At 39.6% G+C, this 26,631-nt stretch overlaps 1 protein-coding gene across 3 annotated transcripts in view; it reads right to left on the minus strand.

Annotated features, from left to right (window-relative positions):
• Window positions 1-20,836, minus strand: part of GABRA2 (gamma-aminobutyric acid type A receptor subunit alpha2) — a 140,556-nt gene extending 119,720 nt beyond the window's left edge. For 2 of the 3 annotated variants that reach the window (XM_061164680.1, XM_061164678.1), the window contains exons 1-2: window positions 19,628-19,782; window positions 16,984-17,099 (exon numbers count right to left, since the gene is read on the minus strand). In XM_061164680.1, coding sequence (XP_061020663.1) covers window positions 16,984-17,099; window positions 19,628-19,761 — 250 coding nt within the window. In that variant the 5' untranslated portion in view covers window positions 19,762-19,782. Of the gene's footprint in view, window positions 1-16,983; window positions 17,100-19,627; window positions 19,783-20,698 lie in introns of those variants that run through there. The other variant, XM_061164679.1, reaches the window with a different exon arrangement.
• Between the last annotated feature and the right edge of the window lie 5,795 nt (window positions 20,837-26,631).

Here is a 26,631-nt window from a genome sequence, read left to right on the forward strand (position 1 = left end):
TACAGTGAAAAGCAGCAAGCGTTAACAGGGCTGACTCTTGGGGAGCAGTCACATTCAAAAAGAGGGAATATAAAGAGGGACCAAAACCTGAAACAGATGAAGAGGGTAGAGAGACTAAGAATTGGGAAAGAGGAGTGAGTTTCAAGAGCCAGTAGATCAATGATAAGCAGAGCAGAGAAGACAAAGGGGGTGGGCTTGAAGAGATGTGGCCGTTTACGTCACAGACAGAGAGCGTGTCCAGCATGCTTAGAACACTGCAAACAGAATGTGGCACGATTATCACTACCTCGCTTGGACCAATCACTTCCGAATCAACCTTGCTCAGCTTTAAGAGAAGCTCTGAGCTGGTGTTTTCATGCCCTGGAAGTACCTAGTTTTGTACAAAGTCCTAATTGCTAGCCATTGGAAAACCAAGCAGTCCTTGTTCTCAGCTGGCCATACTTTGGAGGCCTAGAAGCCTTATTCTGCTAGCTTGCATTCAGGCCCATACTCTGTCTTTCTATTTCTCCACAATGAAGAAAAAATTGGCTTCAGATGTCTGTTCCAAGAACCTTATTTTCTATTCTATTCGACTTGAAACGAGTCACAGAATGACGGAGAGATTCTGGAAGGGAGGGGCACTTTAGCTCATGGACAAGAGTTCCCTCACTTCCTGATTTGGAAACTGAGGCGCAGAGGTAATAACTGGCCTCTTAGAAAAATAAAGGGCTTTCTGCCTATAAACAAGCGTGTTGATGCTCTTGTATGCTGCTTTGCCCTCACAGCCTCTTCCGATCAAAACAAAGGCTCTTTCTCCTCTTTGCATCTTTAAAATTAAAATACCGTTAGTTCTTTAAAAACGCGGATCCTCTGGGTTATAATCTGGTTTCTTTCAGGCACTCTAATACAAAACCATAATATTTCTAAAAGGAAATAACACATTTCATCTGTCCAAAAAGATTCTGGAGCAGCTTAAATAGAATATAAAATAACTGAAAGAGAAAGCTCTATTATTTTTCCATACTTAAGATAGCAAAATATTATTTATTGCAATACTATATTCAGAATTAGATTAGTTTTACAATTAATTATTTGATAATTTGAATCAAATTGTATAATCTATTATTTATACTGAATTAACTCACAAGTTTTGTGTCACCCTAGTGTGTTTTCCCACACACCTAGCTAACTGCAATATCCAACAAATTTTTTGAAACAGAGTTCAAATATCATCATGGCTTTATCACAAACTGGTTTTAAATTGTAAATATAGAGATAGGGATGTATTCTCATTTACATAGAGTGTGACAGAATTAGACTATACTGATAACTGGATGTCTTAGTCTCTCAGGCGTGTCCGACTCTTTGTGGCCCCATGGACTGCAGCTAGCCAGGCACCTCTGTCCTCAGGGACTCTCCAGGCAAGAATACTGAAGTGGTCACCAAGCCCTTCTCCAGGGGATGAGGCACCAGGGAAGCCCCAGAATACTGGAGCGGGTAGCGTACCCCCCTCCAGGGGATCTTCTCAACCCAGGGATCGGACCCAAGTCCCCCGCATTGCAGGCGGACTCTTTACCATCTGAGCCACCATGGAAGATAACTGGATAGAGAAGTTGTATTTAACACTATACCTCATATCCACAGACTTTAATGGCCAATCTAGGATCAATATTCACCGGCAATTGTGTATTGACAAATGAATGTATTTGTGGGATGAATAGGAACTAATTAATTAAAAAGAATGAATTTATCTATGGCTATATGTTGATAAAAAGTAAGGTTTATCATTGCAACCTTTAGAAACATAACTTATGAAGTCCTAATTGGCAGAGTAAACCAATAACAGTAATGATAATAAAAAATAACTGATAAAAACTACCATGATATTCTTCTTTCACGTATGCTTTATTATTTTATTCCAATGTGATGGAGCAAAGTTTCTTTTGTTCCAATTAGCATTAAATTCACACTAGGAAAAGTCATTTGGGATTATGATATTCTCTGCTGATGTCTTCAGACAGAAGTATGTAAAGCGTCACACCACCCTCTCCGAGCACGTGGGGAAAACGAAAAATGACAAGCTGCAAAACAATCCCCTAAAGGGAAAGAATTTGATGAAGAGTCACTTTCTGCCCTGCTAACCTTTATACCCACCCACTTACACACGCACCTGAACACTTCCTTATCTCCTGATAGATTTTGCTTCACTTCCCAGCTGTCCCCAGGCAGCAGCGGCAGTTGCAGCTGCACCCAAAGCTGGAAGCAGTCAGATGCCTGAGAGTGCAATGCCTCCTACTAGACGCGGTCCCCAGAAATGACAAGACCAGACTGGGTGTGGCAGCAGCTAAGGGGCAGTGGCAAAGGCAGGCGCAGCAGCGTTACCAGAAGACCTGCACCTACACACAAATACCTCCAACCCGAGCAGCCCTGAGCCTCACGGGCCTTCCCAGGTAACAATGTAAACGCTCGGTGACCCCCCTGCTAAGGCTGTGAGTCAGGCGCTCAGGGTGGTGCCAGCCAAAAACAGCTCCGCGCGTTCTTCAGATTATCTGGGAAGCTTGAAAGAATGAAAGTTGAAAGAATTCTGCTACAGAGATGTCTCCTCACTGCTTCACCTGCCTGCTGCTGTCCTTTAAGAATGCAGACACTGAGATAAAGAACATTACAGCATACTGACACATGTATATGGAATTTAGAAAGGTGATAATGATAACCCTATATGCAGAACAGAAAAAGAGACACAGAAATACAGAACAGACTTTTGAACTCTGTGGGAGAAGGTGAGGGTGGGATATTTCAAAAGAACAGCATGTATGCTATCTATGGTGAAACAGATCACCAGCCCAGGTGGGATGCATGAGACAAGTGCTCGGGCCTGGTGCACTGGGAAGACCCAGAGGAATCGGGTGGAGAGGGAGGTGGGAGGGGGGATCGGGATTGGGAATACATGTAAATCCATGGCTGATTCATATCAATGTATGACAAAACCCACTGGGAAAAAAAAAAAAGAATATAAAAAAAAAAAAGAATGCAGACACTGTTATTTGGACTTACACGCTTTAAGAATAACAAATCAAGTTTTGGTATTTATTTTAAATGGCAGCATACCATAATAGTAGTTCTACTGGTCATATGATGCAATGTATGGTTTCCTTGCTATAGTTCTCTTTGATCTTGTAATTCTGCAATCATTACTAAGGCAAACGCTACTCAAAATGATAAATGGATACTCAGTTTTAGTTTTCAGTTATCAAGGGATGTTGTTCTCTTAGTAATGCTCTAATGACAACTCCTTTTAAAATAGCTCTACACTCATCTCCATTGCATTACAATATTTTTATTATCTAAACCCATCTCATTCATTCTCTTAAGATTTTAGAGTTTCTCTTCCCCTAGTAGCTGTTGGAAGATTCCTTTGCTATTCTACAAAGTACAATCATCAGCCTCACATTTTTTGCTTCAATGATTATCCTCTCACATGCCCTAGATAACTAATTATATCTACCTTCCCATATTCCCCTCTATCCAACCTAAACACCAGCCTTACAATTCCATTTCCTTTTAATTAAGACTTCCTTTCTCTTGGTAGCCAAAACTTCAATCTTCCTTGCAAACCTGGCTGGCCTTTTAGCCCACTATTTCCTTTTTTGAGAAATTGGGGAGGTCATCTATGCACTCATGCTAACAAAACTGAATTTGTTCCATTTACCTACCCTAATTCTCTGCCTATGGCTGATTTGCTTAATTCTCTTGTAAAAGCTTCATATTATTGAAAAATGTGGGCCCTCCAACCCAAATACCTGAGTAGTAACTCAGCATTTTTGCTTCAGAATCCAAAATCTTCTCATGAGAAAATAGGAGTAAACTGGAAGCCTCTCATCATTTTGTAAACATTTCATGTTGTTTGTCTTCGTCCTCCAAACCACTTCTCCAATTTAAGTCTGGAGTTCTCTTCTGTCCGGGAAAGTTTTTCAAACACACATACCATTCTAAAAGCACCTGATCCTTTTATGTTCTTAATGGAAGTTAAATTCCCTCCAAGTACTTAGTAAAATATTTATGTACCACTACAAAACATAATCTAGACAATGGGTTTGGGAATGCACTTAAGAGGTATTTATAATTTTTCTCCTTTCTTCTATCTTCCTCAACTCTGAGGTGTAACTCTATTCCTCTACTCAATAGACACGATCCCACTGTACTATTCATTATACCATATTCCTCAAATATTCACAGAATTTATGAATGATTAACCATCTCCACAAAATAGCTGAAAACAGTATCTTCTTTTTGACATATTTTTTCCTATGGATACTATATCAGAAAAAGAAAACCTTACCTTTGCTTTATTATGTTTTAAATCAACTTAGTAATATCCTGACTGAACATTTCCTGTTAAGAATACTGAAATACTTTTATACAGAAAGAATAATGCCACACATACTACTAGGACAAACTTTGTGCTACATTTTGCATTTATTCCCCTAAAAAGGAACTGCCATCCTGAATCTTAACAAAGATAATTATAAAAAGAAACTTCTTATAACAGAGTACTGTATTTTTTAATTTTACATGAAACCATTTTTTATGTTTTTATTGTGCATGTTTTAAATATCTAAATAAACAAAAAGGAATGCAAAAAATAAATAAAAATTGACATTACTGAATTCACATTAAGATAGAAATGAATTAATACTTTTACATATGCTAATTTGTTTAATTTGTTAAAAAATTATAATAATAACATAGAGAGACATCAAAACTATCCTAAAAGTTACTTAAAATGCAAAAACTTAATGGAGAATTTGAGGGAATCTCTATGTATCTTATAAGTTGATAACCTTAATTTGGTTATCTATTTGGCTATCTAAAGAGCTTCTATATGAAATCTCTTTAGATTTAAATGACCCAGCAATCCCACTTCTGGGCATACACACTGAGGAAATCAGATCTGAAAGAGACACATGCACCCCAATATTCATCACAGCACTGTTTATAATAGCCAGGACATGAAAGCAACCTAGATGCCCGTGAGCAGACGAATGGATAAGGAAGCTGTGGTACATATACACCATGGAATATTACTCAGCCGTTAAAAAGAATTCATTTGAATCAGTTCTAATGAAATGGATGAAACTGGAGCCCATTATACAGAGTGAAGTAAGCCAGAAAGATAAAGAACATTACAGTATACTAACACATACATATGGAATTTAGAAAGATGGTAACGATAACCCTATATGCAAAACAGAAAAAGAGACACAGATGTACAGAACAGACTTTTGGACTCTGTGGGAGAAGGTGAGGGTGGGATGTTTCGAGAGAACAGCATCGAAACATGTATATTATCTAGGGTGAAACAGATCGCCAGCCCAGGCTGGATGCATGAGACAAGTGCTCCAGCCTGGTGCACTGGGAAGACCCAGAGGGATGGGGTGGAGAGGGAGGTGGGAGGGGGGATCGGGATGGGGAATACATGTAAATCCATGGCTGATTCATGTCAATGTATGGCAAAAACCACTACAATATTGTAAAGTAATTAGCCTCCAACTATTAAAAACAAATGGAAAAAGAAAACATTAATTTTATTCTTATGATACTTTACTACTAGTAATAAGATCTGTACCTTGAGGAATGAGGGTATTGCAAGTTAAAAACAAGTTTCCAGAATTCTGTGTTGGGTCAGTAACATTAAAATTCAAAGAAAATAAACAAAATCCTCATAACATTACAACTCCTGTCATTTTTTTTTTTTTAAATTTCACAGTTCATGTCTACTTGTTAACTCATCTGCAGCTCAAAACATTAGGATAAGGCAGAACAGTTTATAAAGAAAATTGAGAAATATCCAGAAGTTCTGACTGGAATTAACACTTACCTTTCTACCTCTAGGAAAGCCACTCTTGCCACAAACACCCTCACCATCCCTGCTACAGACACAGATCTTACACTTCTTTGTGGCTATCACAATTCTTAGCTTGACAGCAAATATATCAGAAATCTCTCTTCTCTGCATGAGAAGACTTACAGTCCAATAAAGAAAAACATAGGGTGATTATTCAATATTATTAAAAAGGAGAGAATAAAGAAACCAACGTTAAGAGACTCAAAAGGCATAGAGAGCCAAAATAAGATGTGACATATTTCTGCAAAGACTCCGTCCTGTTTGCCATAGCATTGAACGTTTCCAGCATTTCCAGCAGGACCCAGCAAACTGCCGGCCCTTAGTAAGAAACAATGGAATGAATGAACTATGCTTACAGAGACAGAACTTGGCTAACTCCAGTTGTACAAGTAGAAGTGATTTCTTCTCTAAATTTTAATAGCATTTTCTGATAATGGAACATGTGTTTACTGTTTCAAGTTATTTTGAGAATCACACTGTACCTACCTTATAAATTTCAATTTGCTAACATCTGCTGGATCATCAAAAAAGCAAGACATCTCCAGAAAACCATCTATTTCTGCTTTATTCTGATTTCATGGATCACAACAAACTGTGGAAAATTCTGAAAGAGATGGGAATACCAGACCACCTGACCTGCCTCTTGAGAAACCTGTATGCAGGTCAGGAAACAACAGTTAGAACTGGACATGGAACAACAGACTGGTTCCAAATAAGGAAAGGAGTACGTCAAGGCTGTATATTGTCACCCTGCTTATTTAACTTCTATGCAGAGTACATCATGAGAAACGCTGGGCTGAATGAACCACAAGCTGGAATCAAGATTGCTGGGAGAAATATCAATAACCTCAGATATGCAGATGACACCACCCTTATGGCAGAAAGTAAATAAGAACTAAAAAGGCTCTTGATGAAAGTGAAAGAGGAGACTGAAAAAGTTGGCTTAAAGCTCAACATTCAGAAAACTAAGATCATGGCATCTGGTCCCATCACTGGGAAATAGATGGGGAAACAGTGGAAACAATGGCTGACTTTATTTTGGGGGGCTCCAAAATCACTGCAGATGGTGATTGCAGCCATGGAATTAAAAGACGCTTGCTCCTTGGAAGAAAAGTTATGACCAACCTAGACAGCATATTAAAAAGCAGAGCCATTACTTTGCCAACAAAGGTCCATCTAGTCAAGGCTATGGTTTTTCCAGTAGTCATGTATGGATGTGAGAGCTGAACTGTAAAGAAAGCTGAGTGCTGAAGAATTGATGGTTTTGAACTGTGGTGTTGGAGAAGACTTGTGAAAGTCCCTTTGACTGCAAGGAGATCCAAACAGTCCATCCTAAAGAAAATCAGTCCTGAATATTTATTGGAAGGACTGATGCTGAAGCTGAAACTCCAATACTTTGGCCACCTGATACAAAGAACTGACTCATTTGAAAAGAATCTGATGCTGAGGAAGATTGAAGGTGGGAAGAGTAGGGGACGACAGAGGATGAGATGGTTGGATGGCATCACCAACTCAATGGACATGAGTTTCGGTAAACTCCGGGAGTTGGTGATGGACAGGGAGGCCTGGCATGCTGCAGTCCATGGGGTCGCAATCAGTCAGATATGACTGAGTGACTGAACTGAAGGGATTTCATCCCCTGGAGACCAACACTATACCTTGTACATCTTTATATCCTGCAGATTGTCTGGCATGTCATCAGTCTTCAACACACACGTTAGGGAACAAACTAATTTCATTTGTCTCTTTTCACATTAACACATTGAGAAATAATGAACTGCTAACTAGCCAAGCTGTTCACTTGGCCATCTCCACTACCAATATAGATTTCTACAACATGATTGAGCTGTTATCAATCAAAAAATAACACTAACACAAATGGATCAGTCATGCCTATGGTCTGATTTATCCACTGTGCATTAAGGTGTGAAAAAATGAGAAACACCGATTGCACCTGAGCGTAAGGCTGGTGAGAAAACAGAACACTGAGTGAGGAGTACTTGTGCCTGAAACAGCAGAAATTACAACCCCTCAAAGTTAGGATTTAGGGCAATGAATGCCTTTCTAGCCGCAATGGTTGAAAGAAGCTGCTATTAACCAAAACCATTTAAGGTGAAAACAAAGCTTCAGTGTTAGTTCAGTAAAACAGAGAATGTAGTCTCTGGGTCACTCACTTCAGTGATGCTGCCTTGAATTTTGTAGGAGATGCTGTTTGGAAGAAAGTGTCACCATCCAATCTAATGCAATGCATTACTGGCATGTGCTCACTCAGTCTACCTTTCCTATAAAATAATCACAAGCTATATATATATATATATATATATATATATATATATATATATACACATATACATATATATATATAAATTACAAGCTATATATATATAATCACAAGCTATATATACATATATAATTACAAGCTATATATAATGACAAGCTAGTATATATATATATATATATATAATTAAAGCACCATTCTGAGAGACAGTTCTGCAGAACCTCATTCTCACCATTTCTGAAGACACCTGTCTGCACCATTCCCTGACAGGGAGTGGGCCAGCCACACACAGCTTTAGGGTGAGGGTGTACAGCCACTCAGAGATGTTTCTTAGTCTGCTTCACAATATTAAAAAGAATCCAAAAGCCTGCATACTACATTACCATGTGTCTAGTTTAACTTAGTATACACAATTTCTACGCAGGAGGGTGAGTACAGGCCCTACCCAAAGCTGAAGAAACTGATTTTGAAAGTCATGTCCAGAGTGTCCAGCCTCCCAAACAACATCCTGAAGAACTGAAGCTTTCCAACTGTGGCACTGGAGAAGACTCTTGAGAGTCCCTTGATGAGCAAGGAGACCAAAGCAGTCAATCCTAAAGGAAGTCAACCCTGAGCATTCACTGGAGAGACTGATGCTGAAGCTGAAGCTCCAATACTTTGGCCACCTGATGTGAAGACCTGACCCACTGGAAAAGACCCTGATGCTGGGAAAGATTGAGGGCAGGAGGAGAAGGGGCAGCAGAGGAGGAGATGGCTGGATGGCATCACTGACTCAATGGGCATGAGTTTGAGCAAACTCTGGGAGATGGTGAAGGACAGAGTAGGCTGGCATGCTGTCCACAGGGTCACAAAAAGTTAGACACGACTTAGCGGATGAACAACAACAAAACAGCATCCGACTTCAGGGAGCCAGCATCTCTCTGTGTCCCATGCTTCAGGCCTCCCACAAAATAATTTTCAGTAAAGAAGAAATGAAAAATAACTTGATTTCTATCATTTATACATTTATCCGAAGCTACTTACACACTTCCCAGGTGGCTCAGACGGTAAAGTGTCTGCCTGCAGAGTGGGTGGAAGACCTGGGTTTGATCCCTGGGTTGAGAAGATCCCCTGGAGAAAAGCCTGGCAGGCCACTCCAGTGCTCTTGCCTGGAAAACCCCATGGACAGAGGAGCCTGGGGGCTACAGTCCATGGGATTGCAAAGAATCGGACACGGCGGAGCAACTAACACTTTACTTACACATTTACACACTTAGGTGAAGTCATCCCAATTTATTTTCATTTTATCATTCATGAAATAATCACACACAGCGTCTCCTATAACTCTGAGTCAAATCTCAGTGGGTGGAGAAGATCTGGTGGCAGAGGGTGAAAGAGGCTTTAAAATCATCTCGTGGCTGAGAAGGTTATCCTACCCCAGCAACTCTGGGGGCCTCAGAAGGCTGAGTCAGGAGGGAGGGGAGGCTGCGTGCTGCACCGCCTCACGCCTCTGCCGGAGCACCAGCCCCATCACAGCTGCTGAGTGAGGAGGAGATGCTGAGGATCATCGCTTTCAAGCAGAGGCCTGATACCCGAAGCTTGCCCTGCCTCCATCTGAGACAAGAACTTCTCAAAGGCCCAACTGCTTCCTGTTTGCCCAGCTTGTCCCCTCCCCACTTCAATTCCAGATCACTCTCAGTGTTCTATCTCCTCACATCTCCACCATCCCTCACCCCTTAAGATGCTGTTAAATATCAGGATGCACTCTGTAGCCGCAACACCCAGAGCCTGTGCCTTTCAAGTTCCTGACACATCCCAGCCTAGGATCATGGACATGCTCTCAGTTTTACGCCCCTAAGACCATCATCTGCATCACGCAGTGAGGTCATTTTGTAAATATAATTTTTCTCTTACAGGCAAACTCATTATCATGAACTGATGATGCCTAATTGATGCATGTCATGACAACATGACATATTTCCTTTTGTGATTGGTTTTGTTTTCAAAGTTTCTGTACATATATTAATACAAAGGTATGCTCCAAAATGAAACTAGCAGCATAAAAAACACAAAAAAATACATCCTTTCTTTAATATTGGGTTATGTGAAAAAAAAATATATTGGGTTATATGTGCTGCACATTTATCCTTTTTTATAAGTCACGGTTTTTATAAATTAAGGGAAATACTGATTGATGGCCTCTATTGCATTCTTAATAGAAGTAGAACCAACAATAACAGCAATATCTACAAGTATTGAGTCCCTACTCTGTCAGACACTCCAATAAAGTTTACATTAAATCCTTAACAAACCAATAAGTCAGATACATTTTACAAATACAGAGACCAAAGCAAAGGGAGGTTGAGTGAAAAGTTTTGTCATTAATATAGTGTGGCAACAGAATTCAAATTCAAAGATGTTACTCTTCAGAGGTACTGATCCTAAACCATGTCTTTACAAAGTAATATTATGCAATGTTGAGATCATACTCTCTCTTAAGTTCTGGGAGAGACCAGATTTTTTTGTACTAACTTTTGTCCACTGAATATCGTATGTTCTAGTTTTATAAATCTGAGAGTAGTAAAATGCATAGAAACATCCGTCTCTCTACAGCCGGAGGAAAAATATCCAAGAGTGAAGTTGGAAACTGACACTCAGACCCTAACTGGATAATCTGACATCATGTTCTTCATGGCCTTAGCATAAAGCTTCTTCAAGTTTTTAGAGGACAAAACGAAGCACTAAAGAAAAGATTCTATCTAGACAAGCTCCTCAAAACAGCTTATCAAAATGCAGTTAAGCATGGTACTCAATCTAGATTTTCCAGACTGAATCTATAATTTAGATGCCAAGCTTTGTCATTTCTAATAGTTGTCACTGTTGAGCACTGTGAATGTTAGCTGTCATAAATATATGAGGCCTGTCTAAACATGCATCTTCTTCAGTGACCCTATAAACATGGTCCAAAAAAAACTGTTGCTCCTTTGATTCAGCTAACAATTTGAAAGCCTCTTATGGAATGTGGAAATTCATAGGTGGTACCCAAGTTGTTAGCTCCAATGAGTAAAAGGAAGAAAAAAGGGAAAACTGATTCAGTAGTTAGTTTTAGTTAATCTGAATATATGGTCTTGATAGATATGCTGCCAGATTTACAATGAAGTAAGCCAACCTAGGGGCTTCCCTGACAGCTCAGGTGGTGAAGAATCCACCAGTGATGCAGGAGACCCCAACTCGATTCCTGGGACAGGAAGATCTGCTGGAGAAGGGACAGGCTACCCACTCCAGTATTTTTGGGCTTCCCTTGTGACTCAGCTGGTAAAGGATCTGCCTGCAATATGGGAGACGGGTTTGATCCCTGTGTTGGGAAGATCCCCTGGAGAAGGGACAGGCTACCCACTCCGGTATTCTAGACTAGAGAATTCCATGAACTGTATAGTCCATGAAATCGCAAAGAGTTGGACACAATTGAGTGACTTTCACTTTCACTTTCAAGCCAACCAAGACCTACCAATATTTTCTTCATCTGTTTTCAAGGATACTACCTTCTAAGATGATGTTCTCCTTGAAGAACTCTCCTCTCTTATTCCTAAGACTAATAGCTATCAATTGTACCCCACATCATATTTTCTTAAAATTTTTAATTTAGTTGAACCATGCCATTATCCTCGTGACATAAATAGGGTAAGTGGAATCTCTCCTCCAATTTCACAGATGAGTAGATGAAGTCACAGATGGGATTAATGAATCATCCAAAGACACACAGGTGGTTCAAAACAGAATCATAACTAACATAAGGCAGGAGCTGGAATAACTGGTGTAGTAATTGTTTCTATTCCACAAAAAGTCAATATGCTGATGCTGACAGTGAAAGACCAGTAAGATAAGGAAATAAAACTGTTCAGGTGATTTCAAGGATAAGGTAAATTCTATAGTTGATTCTTTTCATGAAAGTATACTAAATAAAATAAAAGAATTAAAATTTATTCAAGAAATATTTAATTCCATACTTTCTATGTTTCAGGCACTGATATAGATGCTTGAGAACCAGATAACAAAACCGGTGAAACCCCTACCTTCATTGGCCTGAATTCTGGCAAAAGAGACAAAATAAGTAATTGACATAATGATTAAAAAATTATCTTGTGTATTAAAAAATAATAAGAGCCAAATTTAAAAAGGGAAAAACAACTGAAACTGAGTAAGAAGGATCAGCACTGCTAGAGGATGGACATGTTGTATTTATTTTATTGGTCAGAGGAGGCCTCACTGAGAAGGTGAGGTCAACAGATACCCAGGCAGAGGAAACAGTCAGGGGAAAAACTCCAAGGAAAATGCTGGTGTCTTCATGGAACAGAAAAGATGCCAGTGTGACCACACTAGTCTTAGCAAGAAGGAGAGTGGTGTGAGGAGAGGCCAAAAATAGGAAGACAGATCACGCAGGGCCTTGGAGGCCATCAAAAGACATTTGTGTGTTACTCTGACTCAAGTAGAGACCACTGCAGGATTCGAGCAGCTGAGTACTGTCTTTGGACCTGCAGGTTAAAGAGGACCCACAGTTCTGCACAACTCAAATGTTCAAAGTGCTAGATGCAAACTATACCTAAACAAAACTGGAAGAAGGAAACAATTAATTAACCTGCCTGCAATGCAAGAGATCCAGGTTTGATCCCTAGGTTGGGAAGATCCCCTAGAGAAGGAAATGGCAACCCACTCCAGTATTCTTGCCTGGAAAATTCCATTGACAGAGGAGCCTGGAAGGCTAGTCTATAGAGTCAAAAGAAGTCCGACATGACTGAGCATCTAACATTTCACTTCATAATTGGTTATTAAATATCTTAAAATTTTATCATTCAATGTATTGTATAACTTTCATCATGTAAGTCCCAAACTGATTTCTCTTTCCTATATACTCATTTACATTTCATTACTAAGGAAATATAATAATAATTGAGTTTAATTATTCAAATTATGCATCAATAGATATGTTCAGTTTGAAATATTAAATTGACTCAAACCCATTCCCCCCTTATTAATTTCTGAGACATAATGATACAAATAATTTCCCAGAACTTTTTATTTGAAATAACATATGGATGTTCAGGCTAAGAATTTTGAACAGAGAGGAAACCACAATAATAACTGAAATTTACAACACTGTATTTACTAAGGTTTTCAAAGCCTTCCAGTTACTATGTATTAACTCTCTACTATAGGCCAGTCACTGCTAAGTCCTTTGCATATATCATTGTAATTAATATTCATCAAAAACCCTGAGAATAGTCACTGTAATCCCATTTTATAGACAACAGATGTGTCCCCAGAGAGATGAAGTACTGAACTGATGAAGTACAGGAGTGCTCAGTACCCGAGCTCAGAATTTACCTAAAATCTCCACAGTTTAAAGTTATGTTCCCTTCACCAAACTACACCACCTTCCTGTAGCATGATGCTCAATGTATATCCTCGACATTCCCAACCCAAAGGTCAGCCAGATGTGAGGAATCCCATTTTACAGATGATTAACTGGTCACAGAAAAGTTAATCAAGCAATCAACATTTATTTTATGGCTACCATATGCAAATCAATATTTAGTTCCTGAGAGTGCAGAGAATTTATGATACAATATCTTGCCTCAATAAGTTTACAATCTTGTTAAGGTAACAAGAGACACATAAAAAGATAATAAATAATCCAAGATAGCACATAATAAGTACCAAATGAGATACAGAGCCAACGACTGCTAAAGAAATTCAGCAGAGAGAAAATTGAATCTGGGTGTTTCAATTCAATCAAGAGTGCTACTAAAAAGGACCCATGTTGAGGTGGTCATCACAGGAAAAGTTCAGTTCAGCAGAAAGGATGAGGAATTATTCCCCAGAAAGAGTTAATATGATCAAACGCCAAAGATGTGTTAGTCTCTCAGTTGTGTCCAACTCTCTGCAACCCCATGGACTGTAGCCTGCCAGGTTCCTCTGTCCATGAAATTCTCCAGGCAAGAATATTGGAGTGGGTTGCCATTTCCTTTTCCAGGGGATCTTCTCGACCCAAGGATGGAACCCAGGTCTCCTGCATTGCAGGTAGATGCTTTACCTTCTGAGCTACTAGGGAAGCCAGCCAAGGGAGAAGATGTGAATGGATTATCAAAAGAAAATGGGTAGATGTGTTTGAAGTGCAGGGTGCATGAGTGGCAAAGTAAAAATGAAGCCAGAGAAGTAAACTGTAAAAGTTCTGGTTGCCAAAGTAGGAACCTATGGAAGGAGCAAAGGAATTGATTGTGTTTAAATGCTAGTACCTGGCATTTGCTTTGGTATACACTTTTATTTATGTAATCCTTTCAACAAACCTATAATATAGAAGGTAAATATATCCTGTCATTGTAAACAGAAGGAAACAGATTACCTGGCCAAGGATGGTTTTGAGTGTGAAGATGGAGCAGGAATTCTAATCTAGATCAATGTGCATGCAAGGACTATACTCCTTCCACTTCCCCTTCATCATTGTCTACAGAAAGCAATGGGGAGCTTTAAAAGGCATTTGATCAAGACGAGAGGGGCATTCCTGGTTGCTTAGCTGGTAAAGAGTCTGTCTGCAATGCAGGTGACCCCAGTTCAGTTCCAGGGTTGGGAAGATCCCCTGAAGAAGGGATAGGCTACCCACTCCAGTATTCTTGAGCTTCCCCAGTAGGTAGCTCAGACAGGTAAAGAATCCTCCTGCAACGCAGGAGACCTGGGTTGAATCCCTGGGTTGTGAAGATCCCCTGGAGGAGGGTATAGCAACTCACTCCAGTCTTCTTGCCTGAGAACCCCCATGGACAGAGGAGCCTGGAGGGCTACAGTCCATGGGGTTGCAAAGAGCGGGGCATGACTGAGTGACTAAGTAGGCAAGATGAGAGGGTAATATATGAAAAGTACTGACTAACAGAAGATTAATGTGACTGTGAAATATTAGCACAAGTCCAATGTCAGAGAAGGACTCGGGAAGGAAGTCACCAGGCAAGAAGCTGGAAAACCACTTCATCTACTGCATTAACCTACAGAATGAGCGACAAGGATTTATATTTAAATGCTGCTAATGGAAGTAAAGAGAATGGAAGAGGTATTTAAAAAGAAATATGAAGAGATAAATGGCAATACCCATGTCCTTTAACAGGTATTTTTTATGTTCCAACTATATGCTGATAGTATAAATATCTCTCCTAAAACCTCACAGACAAAATCCAAGATCTAGCTCAAATATTTTAAGTTTTTTTGACAGCACATGATTTATTTAAAAATAATAAAATCTATACATTGGAAAAACTATCTGCCTCAGTGCACTCTACCTCTCAAACCACCATCATGAACTATGACAGCCTCATGCTAGGCACACTTCTATTGTATGAGTTTGATATTAGTTCCTTGCTGTATATATTAACATGGACAGTAATGCCTTATATTCATGGTCATTAAGCATGTTAATTACTAAGGAAATACTTTTTTCTATTAGTTTTTACTTTTAATAGACAGTGTATATTAAACAATCGAATTCTCTCCGAGAGATAGAACACACCATAATTCTGAGGTTATTCCTTCCCAGTACTTCCTTCTTAAAATGCAAGGTACCACTCAGGATTCAAGTCCAGAACTAGTAGCAATTAAATGGCATATTACTTAAAACAAGTTGAATCTTTTCCAACAATCGGACTCCTGGGCAATGAAAATCATACAATTGCCAAATATGTATAGAATTAATCATCTTTTATATTTTTCAAAGACAATATTGACATGGACATCCAGGTATTTAGTCACTACACATCTTTTGAAGCAATTTAAAAAGGCACAGTTGCCAACCAGGTAATAATCAGGCTAACTATATAAATCTTTGTCAGTACCAAGCATTCAGCTAATTTGTCTTAATTTTGAATTAGTTATTAAGCTGAATATCCTAATCAGTATAACATACATTTGATAAATGTGTGCATTCATATATCTGCACATATATATGTGTGTGTACACATGTACATATATGTACATATACATATATATACATATCTTATTAGAACTGATGAGTAACAGTATTTTGACCCAGAATTCTTTTAGGAATTACACATCTACCCTATTTACACCTAATATCCTTAGTATCATCCAACTATGCTAAAGGATAATTAAAAATTAACATATTAGCCAAGCTTAATTTCCTTTACCTGTATGGAAAAAATAAAATAGATTTGTTTTTCTGAGTTGAGAAAGAACATTTAAATTTGATTTCAAACTGTGCCACAGGCCAATAACTTAGGTCTACAGCTAAAGTAGATCCAAAATATCTTTGAAAGTTTCAAGAATGCTAAACCGGAGCTGTACCTTAGAAAAGTCACCTGCATGTGTAAAGAAATATCATCACAGAATCCTAATAAGTAAATTTGCTAAAATTCAACTCAGACCCTCCTTTATATTTTTGTTTCTCATTTCTACACACCTATACCAACGTGAAAACAGGCATCTGCAAAATTCAGTGAGGGAAATGAAAGACACTGAGCAAGCTCATCTATCCAACAATGCCACACTTTAATATGCTCTAAGTTTGAAAACCTTAGCTGTTATCAATAAACTAACTTAAAAACTACTCATGCACAAAGTCTGGGTTCTATATGACTTCAGGTATTCTGTAAAAGCTATGTTAAATACATTTTGTCGGTATAAAAGGAATCAGAGATAATGTTATTTCATATACCTTATTTTCTATTATCTGTGTTTTTTAATACGTGGCAGTGGCATTCATGTATCAAATGTATTAAAATATAAATATTACCTTTAACTTTTAAAGGCATTACTTTGTGTTTAAGAAAAGGAAAACTATTTTTACCTCCCAGTCCTGGTCTAAGCCGATTATCGTAACCATCCAGAAGTCTGTCTAGAATTCTTGTAAAGATGGTAATGTTATTTTTAGCCTCATCTTCTTGGATGTTAGCCAGCACCAACCTAAACAGATAATTTTAAAAGCTGATATATATACATATGTGTGTTTTGCAAGTGCCAACATGCTCTTCTTCCTTGATTTGAATTTTAAGGCTCCTTAAGCTGTTAGTGCCACCCATTTTCTCCTTTTTTTTTTTTTTCAGTTCTATAAATACCAGTGCGTCAATGAGGAAGGTAAACAATCTGTTGTAAGTGGGTAATAAACACTAGATTATCAGAAGTGTGAAATCAAAATTATTTCAGATTCCTACCACTCAGCATACTGGGTGAACCATTCATTTCTTTGTAAAATCCATTCCCTAGGATACATTAGGACTGGAGGTGATCACATGCAGATGGTACTAGCAATGCTATTCTGCATTTAGAAAGGTACAAAAAACCCAAAGGGGTTCCTGAAATAACTCTTCAGGGATCTGAATATTAATTGGAAGATAAATCGCCTCCTTGGAGGCACAAAATTTCTCTATCTTCCTCAGAAATGTCTTTTCCTTTTATGTCTTTTTCTCTTTTAAAGCAAGATGATTTTCTAACTTTGGGTATACCTCCACCCAATGGCCAAGTGCAATATAGACATCAGGGAAACTCCGCTGGCTGTGTTCCAGGCTCCAGTGTAGCCAGGAGGTGGAGGTGGGCTCTGAAAGGATCAGCAGAGCCCACGAGAGCTGCAGACAGCCCTGGAGGACTACCCCTCCGCCGGGCTGGCCTCTGTGGAGAGCAAGGAACAGAGGTCATCCAAGATTGACATGCCCAGCTACCTCGTGTGTGCGTGTGTGTGCGCGCGCGTGCGTGTGTGTGAGATATAAATTTGCAGAAAGAATAAATGGTCTTAAAATATCACCGGAAGAGGGTTAGAAGCAGTGATTTTCTCCATTATTTCTCCAACAGAAAGCCAGAGACCTGATTTTGTGACACCCAGCGATCTGGTGCAGTAGCAACTGGATGTATAAAACAGAACGTCCCTCTTCACTGCCATTTTTTTCCCCCAGAATGATTCAGAGATTTAAATTACTGGTCCAAAAAAAGAATCATTTATATAATAGAATAAAATACTGGCATGAGCATTACTGGTCAAATATAGAACAGAAAATTAGTAGAAGAAAAATAAGTTCTGAGGATTTTCAATGATTATTAACTGACCACGGTTTGTTCACTCCTTTAAAATCAAAGAATATATGTAATTGCATTCTGATCAAGGTTCATTGTCCAAATTATCATTGACAGAATTCATTTGCATGTAAATGATTGTACAGCTAGTAGCTAAAAATAGTCAAAATACATGAACAAATTGGTAACCAACTTCAAGCAAATATTGTCTTCAGAGAAAATGTTAAAATTGTGGTATAAAGAAACATTTTTAAATTATGTAAGCAAATGATTTCATATGTTGAGCCACAAAAGTTTCTATATTGTCTTAAGCTAATTTTAAAACTAGTCATTAAGATAATCATAAAGTTCCACTTAGAGATTTTCACTGGAATGTGTTTTTTAATTAATGTCACATTTTCTTTCTAAAGTCAATATCAAGATATTAAATGAGGAGCTATTTTACAAATAAAAATGCAACTTCATGAAGAAATTTCTTCTCAAGTCTAGAAAATATTTTCATTCTTTAACAATTACTGAGACAGGAAAATTAAAATTTTAAAGGGAAATAAAAGTATTATAAAATCATAAATACTAATTTTTAAAATAACAGTTACATGGACATTCATAAGAATCTTAAACTTTATTAAGTACTCTGGTATGTTGAAAACGATATCCTAAATTTAGGCAATAAATAGAAAATGCCCACTGATGATAAAAGTCAGAAAAGACTGTAATTAAGATGAAGTTGTTGAAAACAACAGAAATTAAAATTTATATTTGTAGAATATAGGTAAAACAGAATTTGTTACATTTTCAAAGTAGTACTGTTTATAGCAGAACCATCTCACGAATAAAAGACCTCTAAATCAGTAACAGAAAAGTTATTAATAAATCAAGGTTTTGTTTTATTGTTCGTGATTGTGAAGTTGTATACTGCCTCCACCTAGAGGTTTCAGATTCACACATCACTTAGGTTTTCTATGTTGACTAAAAGATCCAAGCCCATTTTAGCAAAAAAGGAAAACAGAGAGAGAAAAAGATTAAGTTGCCAAAAATCATTTAGCTTGTGCTTTTCTGTTTGGCTTAAAGGAAAATTGATGGCCTCTTTATTGAATCGTGGTGTTATTACTATCACATATAACAATCACTTCAATTATTCGCAAAAATACGCCATCTAAAGAGTATTCTTTTCTCCTGTGATTTTTTTTTTTAAAGAAAATGTTGTATTCACTTTTGTATTTTATGGCTGCCAACAAGAAGCAGCAAACTTCTAATAGTCTTTGCCACTTTACAGTTCTGTTTCCTGCTACTGCCTTTTTTCATTAGAAATGGTCCTTCAAAATACTTCAGCTCCTCAAAAGCCACCTCTGTCTGCACTGATGGCATTCAGGAAACACACCTTTACCCTGAATTTAAAATGGCAAAACAGTAAAAAACTGTCTCACCTGGCTGGGTCCCACGCCAAGAAAACGAAAAGCAGCAACTGCATATTGGAGCTGTTCGGTTTCGTCTTCATCTCCACTCTTTGTAAAATCATGGAAGAAAAACAAAATATACACTCAAAATTACATTCTGTCATACCATCCAAATAGCCCAAAAGAATGTCATTTCATCTGGCAACGGGAGTTAAAGCAACAGAGACGATGCCAGTGGAGTGTGTACGGGGTGTGATGATGATTGAAGGACGTGTCCCCCCACCCCACCCCCTTTCTTTTTTTTTTTTTTTTTTCTCTTCACAGAAAGATGACCAAATAATCAGACTTTGCTCTGCCAGGAACTTCCCCCAGCCCCATCGTCAGCAAACGCTGTTTTGTGGTCACACGTAAGAAGAACACGCGGGACCCTGCTCTGACATACGAGCTAGAGGAGAAAAGGATGGGCTGGAGAGGAGGGTGTAAAGGGGGAGGAGAGACGGGTACTTCCTGCCACGATCCCCCAACCAAGACCACCCCCGCATTCACCACCAGAAAAGCAAGGGGCAGCCAGCCCACTTTCCTCGATGATTATTTTCTCATTACAGCGAACTGCAGTTCTCACGACTTCACTCCTTGACTCCCTTTCAAATAAAAAATCGAATAAAAACACCTCCCTCCCTGCCCATCCACAGTTGCCCAAGACCACATCTTGGAGGCAGCCGGGTTCGGATTAACTGCTGCGAAACGACGCGTTTGACAGCCGCTCCGGAGCCAAGGACCACAATCCGAGCCGGAGCGTGAGGCTCCGAGACGCAGCCGAGGCAGGCGGGCAGCGGCGACCGCGGTCTGCAAAGTTGAAGACTATAAAGGAGCCAGGCTAACGAGCCGGGCGGCTCGGATCCTAGGAGAGTTGCAAATGGGCTTCTCGCGAGGAGTACCGACATGATTTTTTAAATATGCTGGGGCGGAGGGGGCGACCTGAGCCTCTTCGGTTTCCAGGGAACAGCGGGGAGTGGAGGGAGGGGAGATGAGCCAGGCACGGGAAGCCAAAGGTAAACGGGGAGGCAAAGCTCCCTACTGGGACCGCGCGTGCGACCTTACCTGAAACGGCAGGCACAACTGCTGTTTTCCGCCCTCCGCCCTGATCTTGAAGAGAGAGGAAACTTGAGCGAGGGACCGACTGCAGCAACCCGGCGAGCCCGAGGCGATGGGCTGGCGGAGGCAGGAGCGCGCGAGGCGCGGCGGCGGCGGCGCGAGGAGTAGAAAGCGGCGAAGGCGTCCGTAGTGGCGGTGACGGGCGGAGGAGAAGGGAGAGGAGGCGGGGGGAGCGTTGGCAGGGCCGGGCGGGGTAGGGGCAGGCGCCAGGCGCGGCGCGGTGCGCGCAGGCAGCGGCGGGCACGAGCCCCACGCCTAGCGGAGGAGGAGCCAGGCCCCGGAGGAGGGCCCACGAGTTTCCCGGGAGATCAGGGACCCCCCGCCCCTGCCCTCTCGCAGACACCGGGAGCCGCCGCCCGCCGGGCACCTGCGGCGGCACAGCCCCAGGCGGCGGCGAGCGCCCGGGTGCGCCCGGGGCACCGCTCCCCGCGCCCACGCCGCGCCGGCGGAGCGGAGCCCGCGCGCCGCCCAGCGCTGCGCCCCGCGGCCCCCTCCAGGGCTCCCCGGAGGGCCCCGGGCTCCAGCGGGGGCTGCCGGCGCGTGCTGGTGCGGCGTCAGGGTCGCCGTGCGTCCGGGCTGGCCCTAGATCCCCGGGGCCTCGCCCGGCCGGCCGCCCCACAGCGCGCCCTGGCTCCGGAGCGACGTGTCTGCCTAGGGGAGGGCGGGCTCCCGCCGGAGGGCGAGGGGACTCTGCCCGCCTGGACGTGGCCAGCGGCGCATCCACGCCGGACCGAGTTCAAGGCAGGTTGCGTGGCATCAGACAGCAGGAAGTTTCTTTGATTTCCCGAGCCCCTTGATGTACCACTCATTCCTTCACACTCCTGCCATCAGGACCAATTTCCCTTAAAATCTCTGAGGGCTGGAGACTTCCCTGGAGCTGGTCTGTCAAGTCCATTTACACGTTATTGAGAAACTGCTCGCGCTCAGCGGTTCTTTTCCCCGATATCTTCTCACAAACGTCCTCCCCACCCTGGTGATCAAGCTCAATCAACAACTCTGAAGGAAGTTTACGTCCTTCCCACCCCACCCACCTCAACCCCCAGCAAAAAAAGAGAGGGGGGGGGGGGGGACCTGCGACCTGCTGGGGTTTTACTGCTTCTGGCAATTCCTTCTGCAGTGGGGGAAAGGGGACGGATTTTAAGGCTTTTACACCCTTTAAGGGTGCTTGCTGGCGAGAGACCTGCTGTAATTTCAGTCCCATCGTATGCTTTCAGAATTGTGTGAGCCTTCTTTCTACCTTACAGTATCTGAGGCGATCAAATTCAAAGGTGCAACGAGCAACCAAAGAGACATGTTCCTCTTTGTACTGCACCCAGACAGAATATTATACACACCCTACTAAGGCAAAGCAGAGAGGGTGCTCGTCTTTTCGTGAAGTTTTTATAAATGTTAGACATTTTAAAAGGAAAAAAAAAAAAAGAATATGTTGATATGTTTCTGTCCTTTTGCATTCAGAGTCCGTACATGCCAAACACTTCAATAGTTAGTTATGAACCCAAAATTCAGGTGGATTTCCTAGATGGTGCAGTTTTCCTAACAACAGGCACTTCTACAGTAAATTTTAGCTTTGCTTTGAAGATTATGTGAGGAGAGTAAAACCTTTACATTGTAAATATTTCAAGCTGTTCTTTTTAACCTATTAATCACCTCTTTCTGAATGACCATTTAATAAGCTGCAGCCTAAACAAACATTTGCTCTAGTTAGCTGCCTCTGTGAAGAATGGAATACCACCCAGCTTTCTCCTCCATCATTAATATTCCCTTCCTGACTTGCTCATTGTAGAGTCTAATTGAAATTCACAAAGATAAAAAGCATGCCATTTAAAACCTTGCAACTAGGGAATCTAAACATCTACTTGGTCTGAACACTTCATTTCTTACTGTATTTTCCTATTTTTCATTTCTATGAGTCAATCTTCATTAAAATCTATCACTTTGCCATTAATATTACTACTAAATTTTTTATATTTTATATATTAAAATATGTTTATATTTTAATAATGGAAGTTGAACAGCCCATGGTTTCTTTCCAACTTTAATTGCTGCACTACAAAATTTCTCTTTCATGGACACACAATTTTTGTAAATATCTTCATAAGTTATTTTCCTACTTAACCACTGTAGTCTTTTCCTTGGATGCTAATGATGAATTATGTGTTTTAACTTTGTTTTAACTCAAAATTTGTGTTTATTGAAATTTGTTCTAAAAAATAACCTTTACCATTGGTATCCTTAGTAAATTTGTAATCTCATTGCCATAAATACCCATTTATGTGGAAGTTCACAGAGTTCAAGCTGTTTACGATGATTTTCACCATTTGCTTAAAAAAAAAAAACAAAAAATGTATGCTAGATTAGTCAATAGAATTGGATTTACACTTACTTGAGAGAGACTCAGGAAAAGCTAGATTCAAAAAATTCATTATAAAACCATGATTTTTAGTTCTTCCCCACAAAATGCTTTGCAGTTTTATTGAAGCCGAATAGCTATGATTTAAACTTCAAAGCACATTAAAGGAACTGAAAATCAGAAAAGCTGATTGCAAGCAGCAGACCTCTACTTTTATTGTTACATCTACATTCATATTTCACGGTGTTAGTAGTTTAGCCAAATTTCTTCTAGGACTGCCCAGCTTCCACAAATATCTGACAAACCCAGCCTGATAGCTTTCTTTCTTCTCCGTGATGGAGTGAAGCACATTGCCCATGATTCAAGAGGCAGCCTGGGTAGGTCATGACTAAGCTCTTCCTGCCCACTCGTTGTGGAGCAGGTCCTAAGGCAAGCAGCCCTGCAGAAGTTTCAACTAATTGGTAGCCAGTAAATCCATCCCTGGCCAGGCTAAGGCTGTGCCAGACCTTCTGCTTGAACGTGTTTGGATTAATTACTCTCCCACTAATGGGATTGAAGGAGTCACTTATAGAGTTACCATCCCTAAGAATCCAATCCCTAAGCAGAGTTCCACAGAAAAAAGAAAATGAATAATTGGGAGATCATGGTGTCTGAATTTGTTTCCTGATATCTCACAATATTGTACAGTTTTAAAATTCATTTAAAATTTAAAATTCACAAAACTGTTCATGTTTTTTAGCAGATATTTTGTAGAGCTTCCTTTTTTAGGACTCAGCTATATTGAGATTTGGCACTACTGCTCCAGGGAACTACTACTCCGTAATCTATATATAGGGGACATCATGAATATTTAGATTCTAGACCATAATGTGTGTGTGTATATATATATGTGTGTATATATAATACATGTGCATATATATGATACATACATATGTGCATACAAATATACAGATAACTATCTGTAGAAAGATAGATGCCTGAATTAATAAAATAAGCATAAGGATTTTAATGAGAATAGCATTTATATAATACATTTCCACAAAATGCTTTCAGTCTCACAACCACATGATTTGATCTTAGTGATTTTTGCATACTTTGAAGAGAAGTACGAGAAGTACTTCAACAAGAATAGCATCTCACCATATTTACAAATTTTAAAATATCAGCATGTATTTCATATAATAAATTTATATACATTTTGCATTCTTATGTGAGTCATTCATTCAAATGAGAATATGTATTTGTGAAAGAAAGGAACTAAAGCATAGATTATCCTGTCTTCACAGGATAATCATAGAATTAAATACTATTCTGTACTTTTTCCCCAGAATACTTTACTATTGATTTCAGAGTGTGCTGTCTGTTCTCACATGTTCACCACATTATCATTCAAAAAAAAAAAACTGATTCAAATACCCATTTGGTAATTCTCAAGTGAAAATTATGGCTTGGTCAAGCTCCATTTTCCCTGTAAGTTGAATTTATATAGATGCTTCTAACATGTCCACTAGACTCCAAGAATTTGCAAGAAGAGACAGCCGGAAAGTGGGAGTAACTAGCCTTCTAAACAAATAATTCCAAGACAACTCTGTTACATTAATGTATCTAGGTCACATTTCATTAGAGCTAAATATATCACATATACTAGCTAAGATAAACTAAGCACATTACCTTCTTCAAACAGAGTAACTCTGTGTTTATAAAATAATGTTACAAATTTTCTTCCAACTTGCAAATCAAACTTATCATGCATTCAAGATATCCTAGTGATTTCTAAGATTTTAAAATCTAACTACTGACATCAAAGTAATTTGCAGAGGAAATTCTTTTGCTATCCCTTTGTAAATTTATAGATAGAATTAACTTTCACGTTATTCAACTGCTTCCTAAAACAAAGGAAACGTTCCAGTAATGCAAGCCAAAAACTCCCTCATTGGAAAATATACTGGGCAGTTCACTGAAGGATAAACTGCTACATGATTTGCAGCTTTTGCCTGGGAGGCATGTTCCCTAAATAATAATCATTGTAATGAAAATAAAAGTAAACCTATAATGTCTTCATTAATACAAAAGCTTAGATCCCATTATAAATACTTTGCATGTATTTATTTAATTAATCTTCACAAGTAAGTATTATTCCCGCTTCACTGATGCAAAACTTGTGGCACAGAAAAAGTAAGCTAGCTCAGGGTATTCCAGGAGGGAAGCCAGGAGTAGAGCCCAAGTAATATGTTTCCAGAGTCTCCATGCCTAATTATTATGCTGTATTACCTCTACATTGGTCCTTAACAGCCAAAATCCGAGTTTCTTTTATGTCGTCTCACCACTGAAACTCTGAACGAAATACTTCACTGATGATGTGCTGGTGTCTTCTTTGTAGTGTAAATCTGCTAATAACAGCCATATATTCATCTAGCCAGTCTTACTGAGCGTCTACTATGTGCAAGACCCCATTAGGGACCACTCAGGATATAAGGATGGTTAAAGTTGGGTGCTTACATCAAATTGAAAAGTACTGAAATAATGTATGCTGTTGATAGTAAACAAATCAACGACCAAGGCCTACACATGTACTCTAAAAACTTTATGTTTCTAAAATAATACTACTTTTACTATGTATGGGCGTCCCTGATAACTCGGTCAAGAATCCACCTGCAATGCAGGAAACCCCGGTTCAAATCCTGGGTTGGGAAAGATCCTCTGGCTGCTCTCTCCAGTGTTCTGGGCTTCCCTTGTGGCTCAGCTGGTAAAGAATGTGCCCGCAATGTGGGAGACCTAGGTTCAAGCCCTGGGTTGAGAAGATCCCCTGGAGAAGGGAAAGGCTATCCACTCCAGTATTCTGGCCTGGAGAATTCCATGGACTTTATAGTCCATAGGACACAAAGACTCGGACACAGCTGAGCGACTTTCACTTTCGCTTTACTGTGTAGTAACAGGCAACATAAGAAAAAAAAAAAAAAAATGCAACATGGGGACTATTTCCTTTAATAGTTTACAAATAGATTCTTATTATTAAGAATATGATTAAGCACCTTTCATGAAACAAAACAAGCTACTTAAGAAGCCCCGAGGACCAAGTTTAAATCTAGAATTTAAAAATCTATTTTATATGAATATAACACCTCATCAGACAAAACCATACACAAGAAACCAGTAACAATAACAAAATCAGCAGATAGAGGAGTCCAGGACCTAATTTACATACATCTCAGGTAGGATAAGATTGGTCTCAACAAAGGATTATTTCAACATCATTATTTTTAACATCAAAGCTCTTCGGTTATGAGAGGAAGAGAGGATATACATATCGTGAAGAAATAAGTGTAACACAATCAGGCTATGAGTATTTCATGGTCAGTCAGAGAGACTTGAAAGAGAAAATAGAAACCAGTTATTTCTAAGAAAAAGTGAATAATACCATGGCAAATTAAATACAAATATCACATAATTTTCAATAGTAATATTTAGACCATTTCTCCTTTCTAGAGATCTCTTTGGTTTGCCAGAGCAACTTGCTCATAAAAGCCCG

The sequence above is a fragment of the Dama dama genome, chromosome 17, assembly GCF_033118175.1.
Source record: "Dama dama isolate Ldn47 chromosome 17, ASM3311817v1, whole genome shotgun sequence".
In the NCBI taxonomy this organism is placed as follows: domain Eukaryota; kingdom Metazoa; phylum Chordata; class Mammalia; order Artiodactyla; family Cervidae; genus Dama; species Dama dama.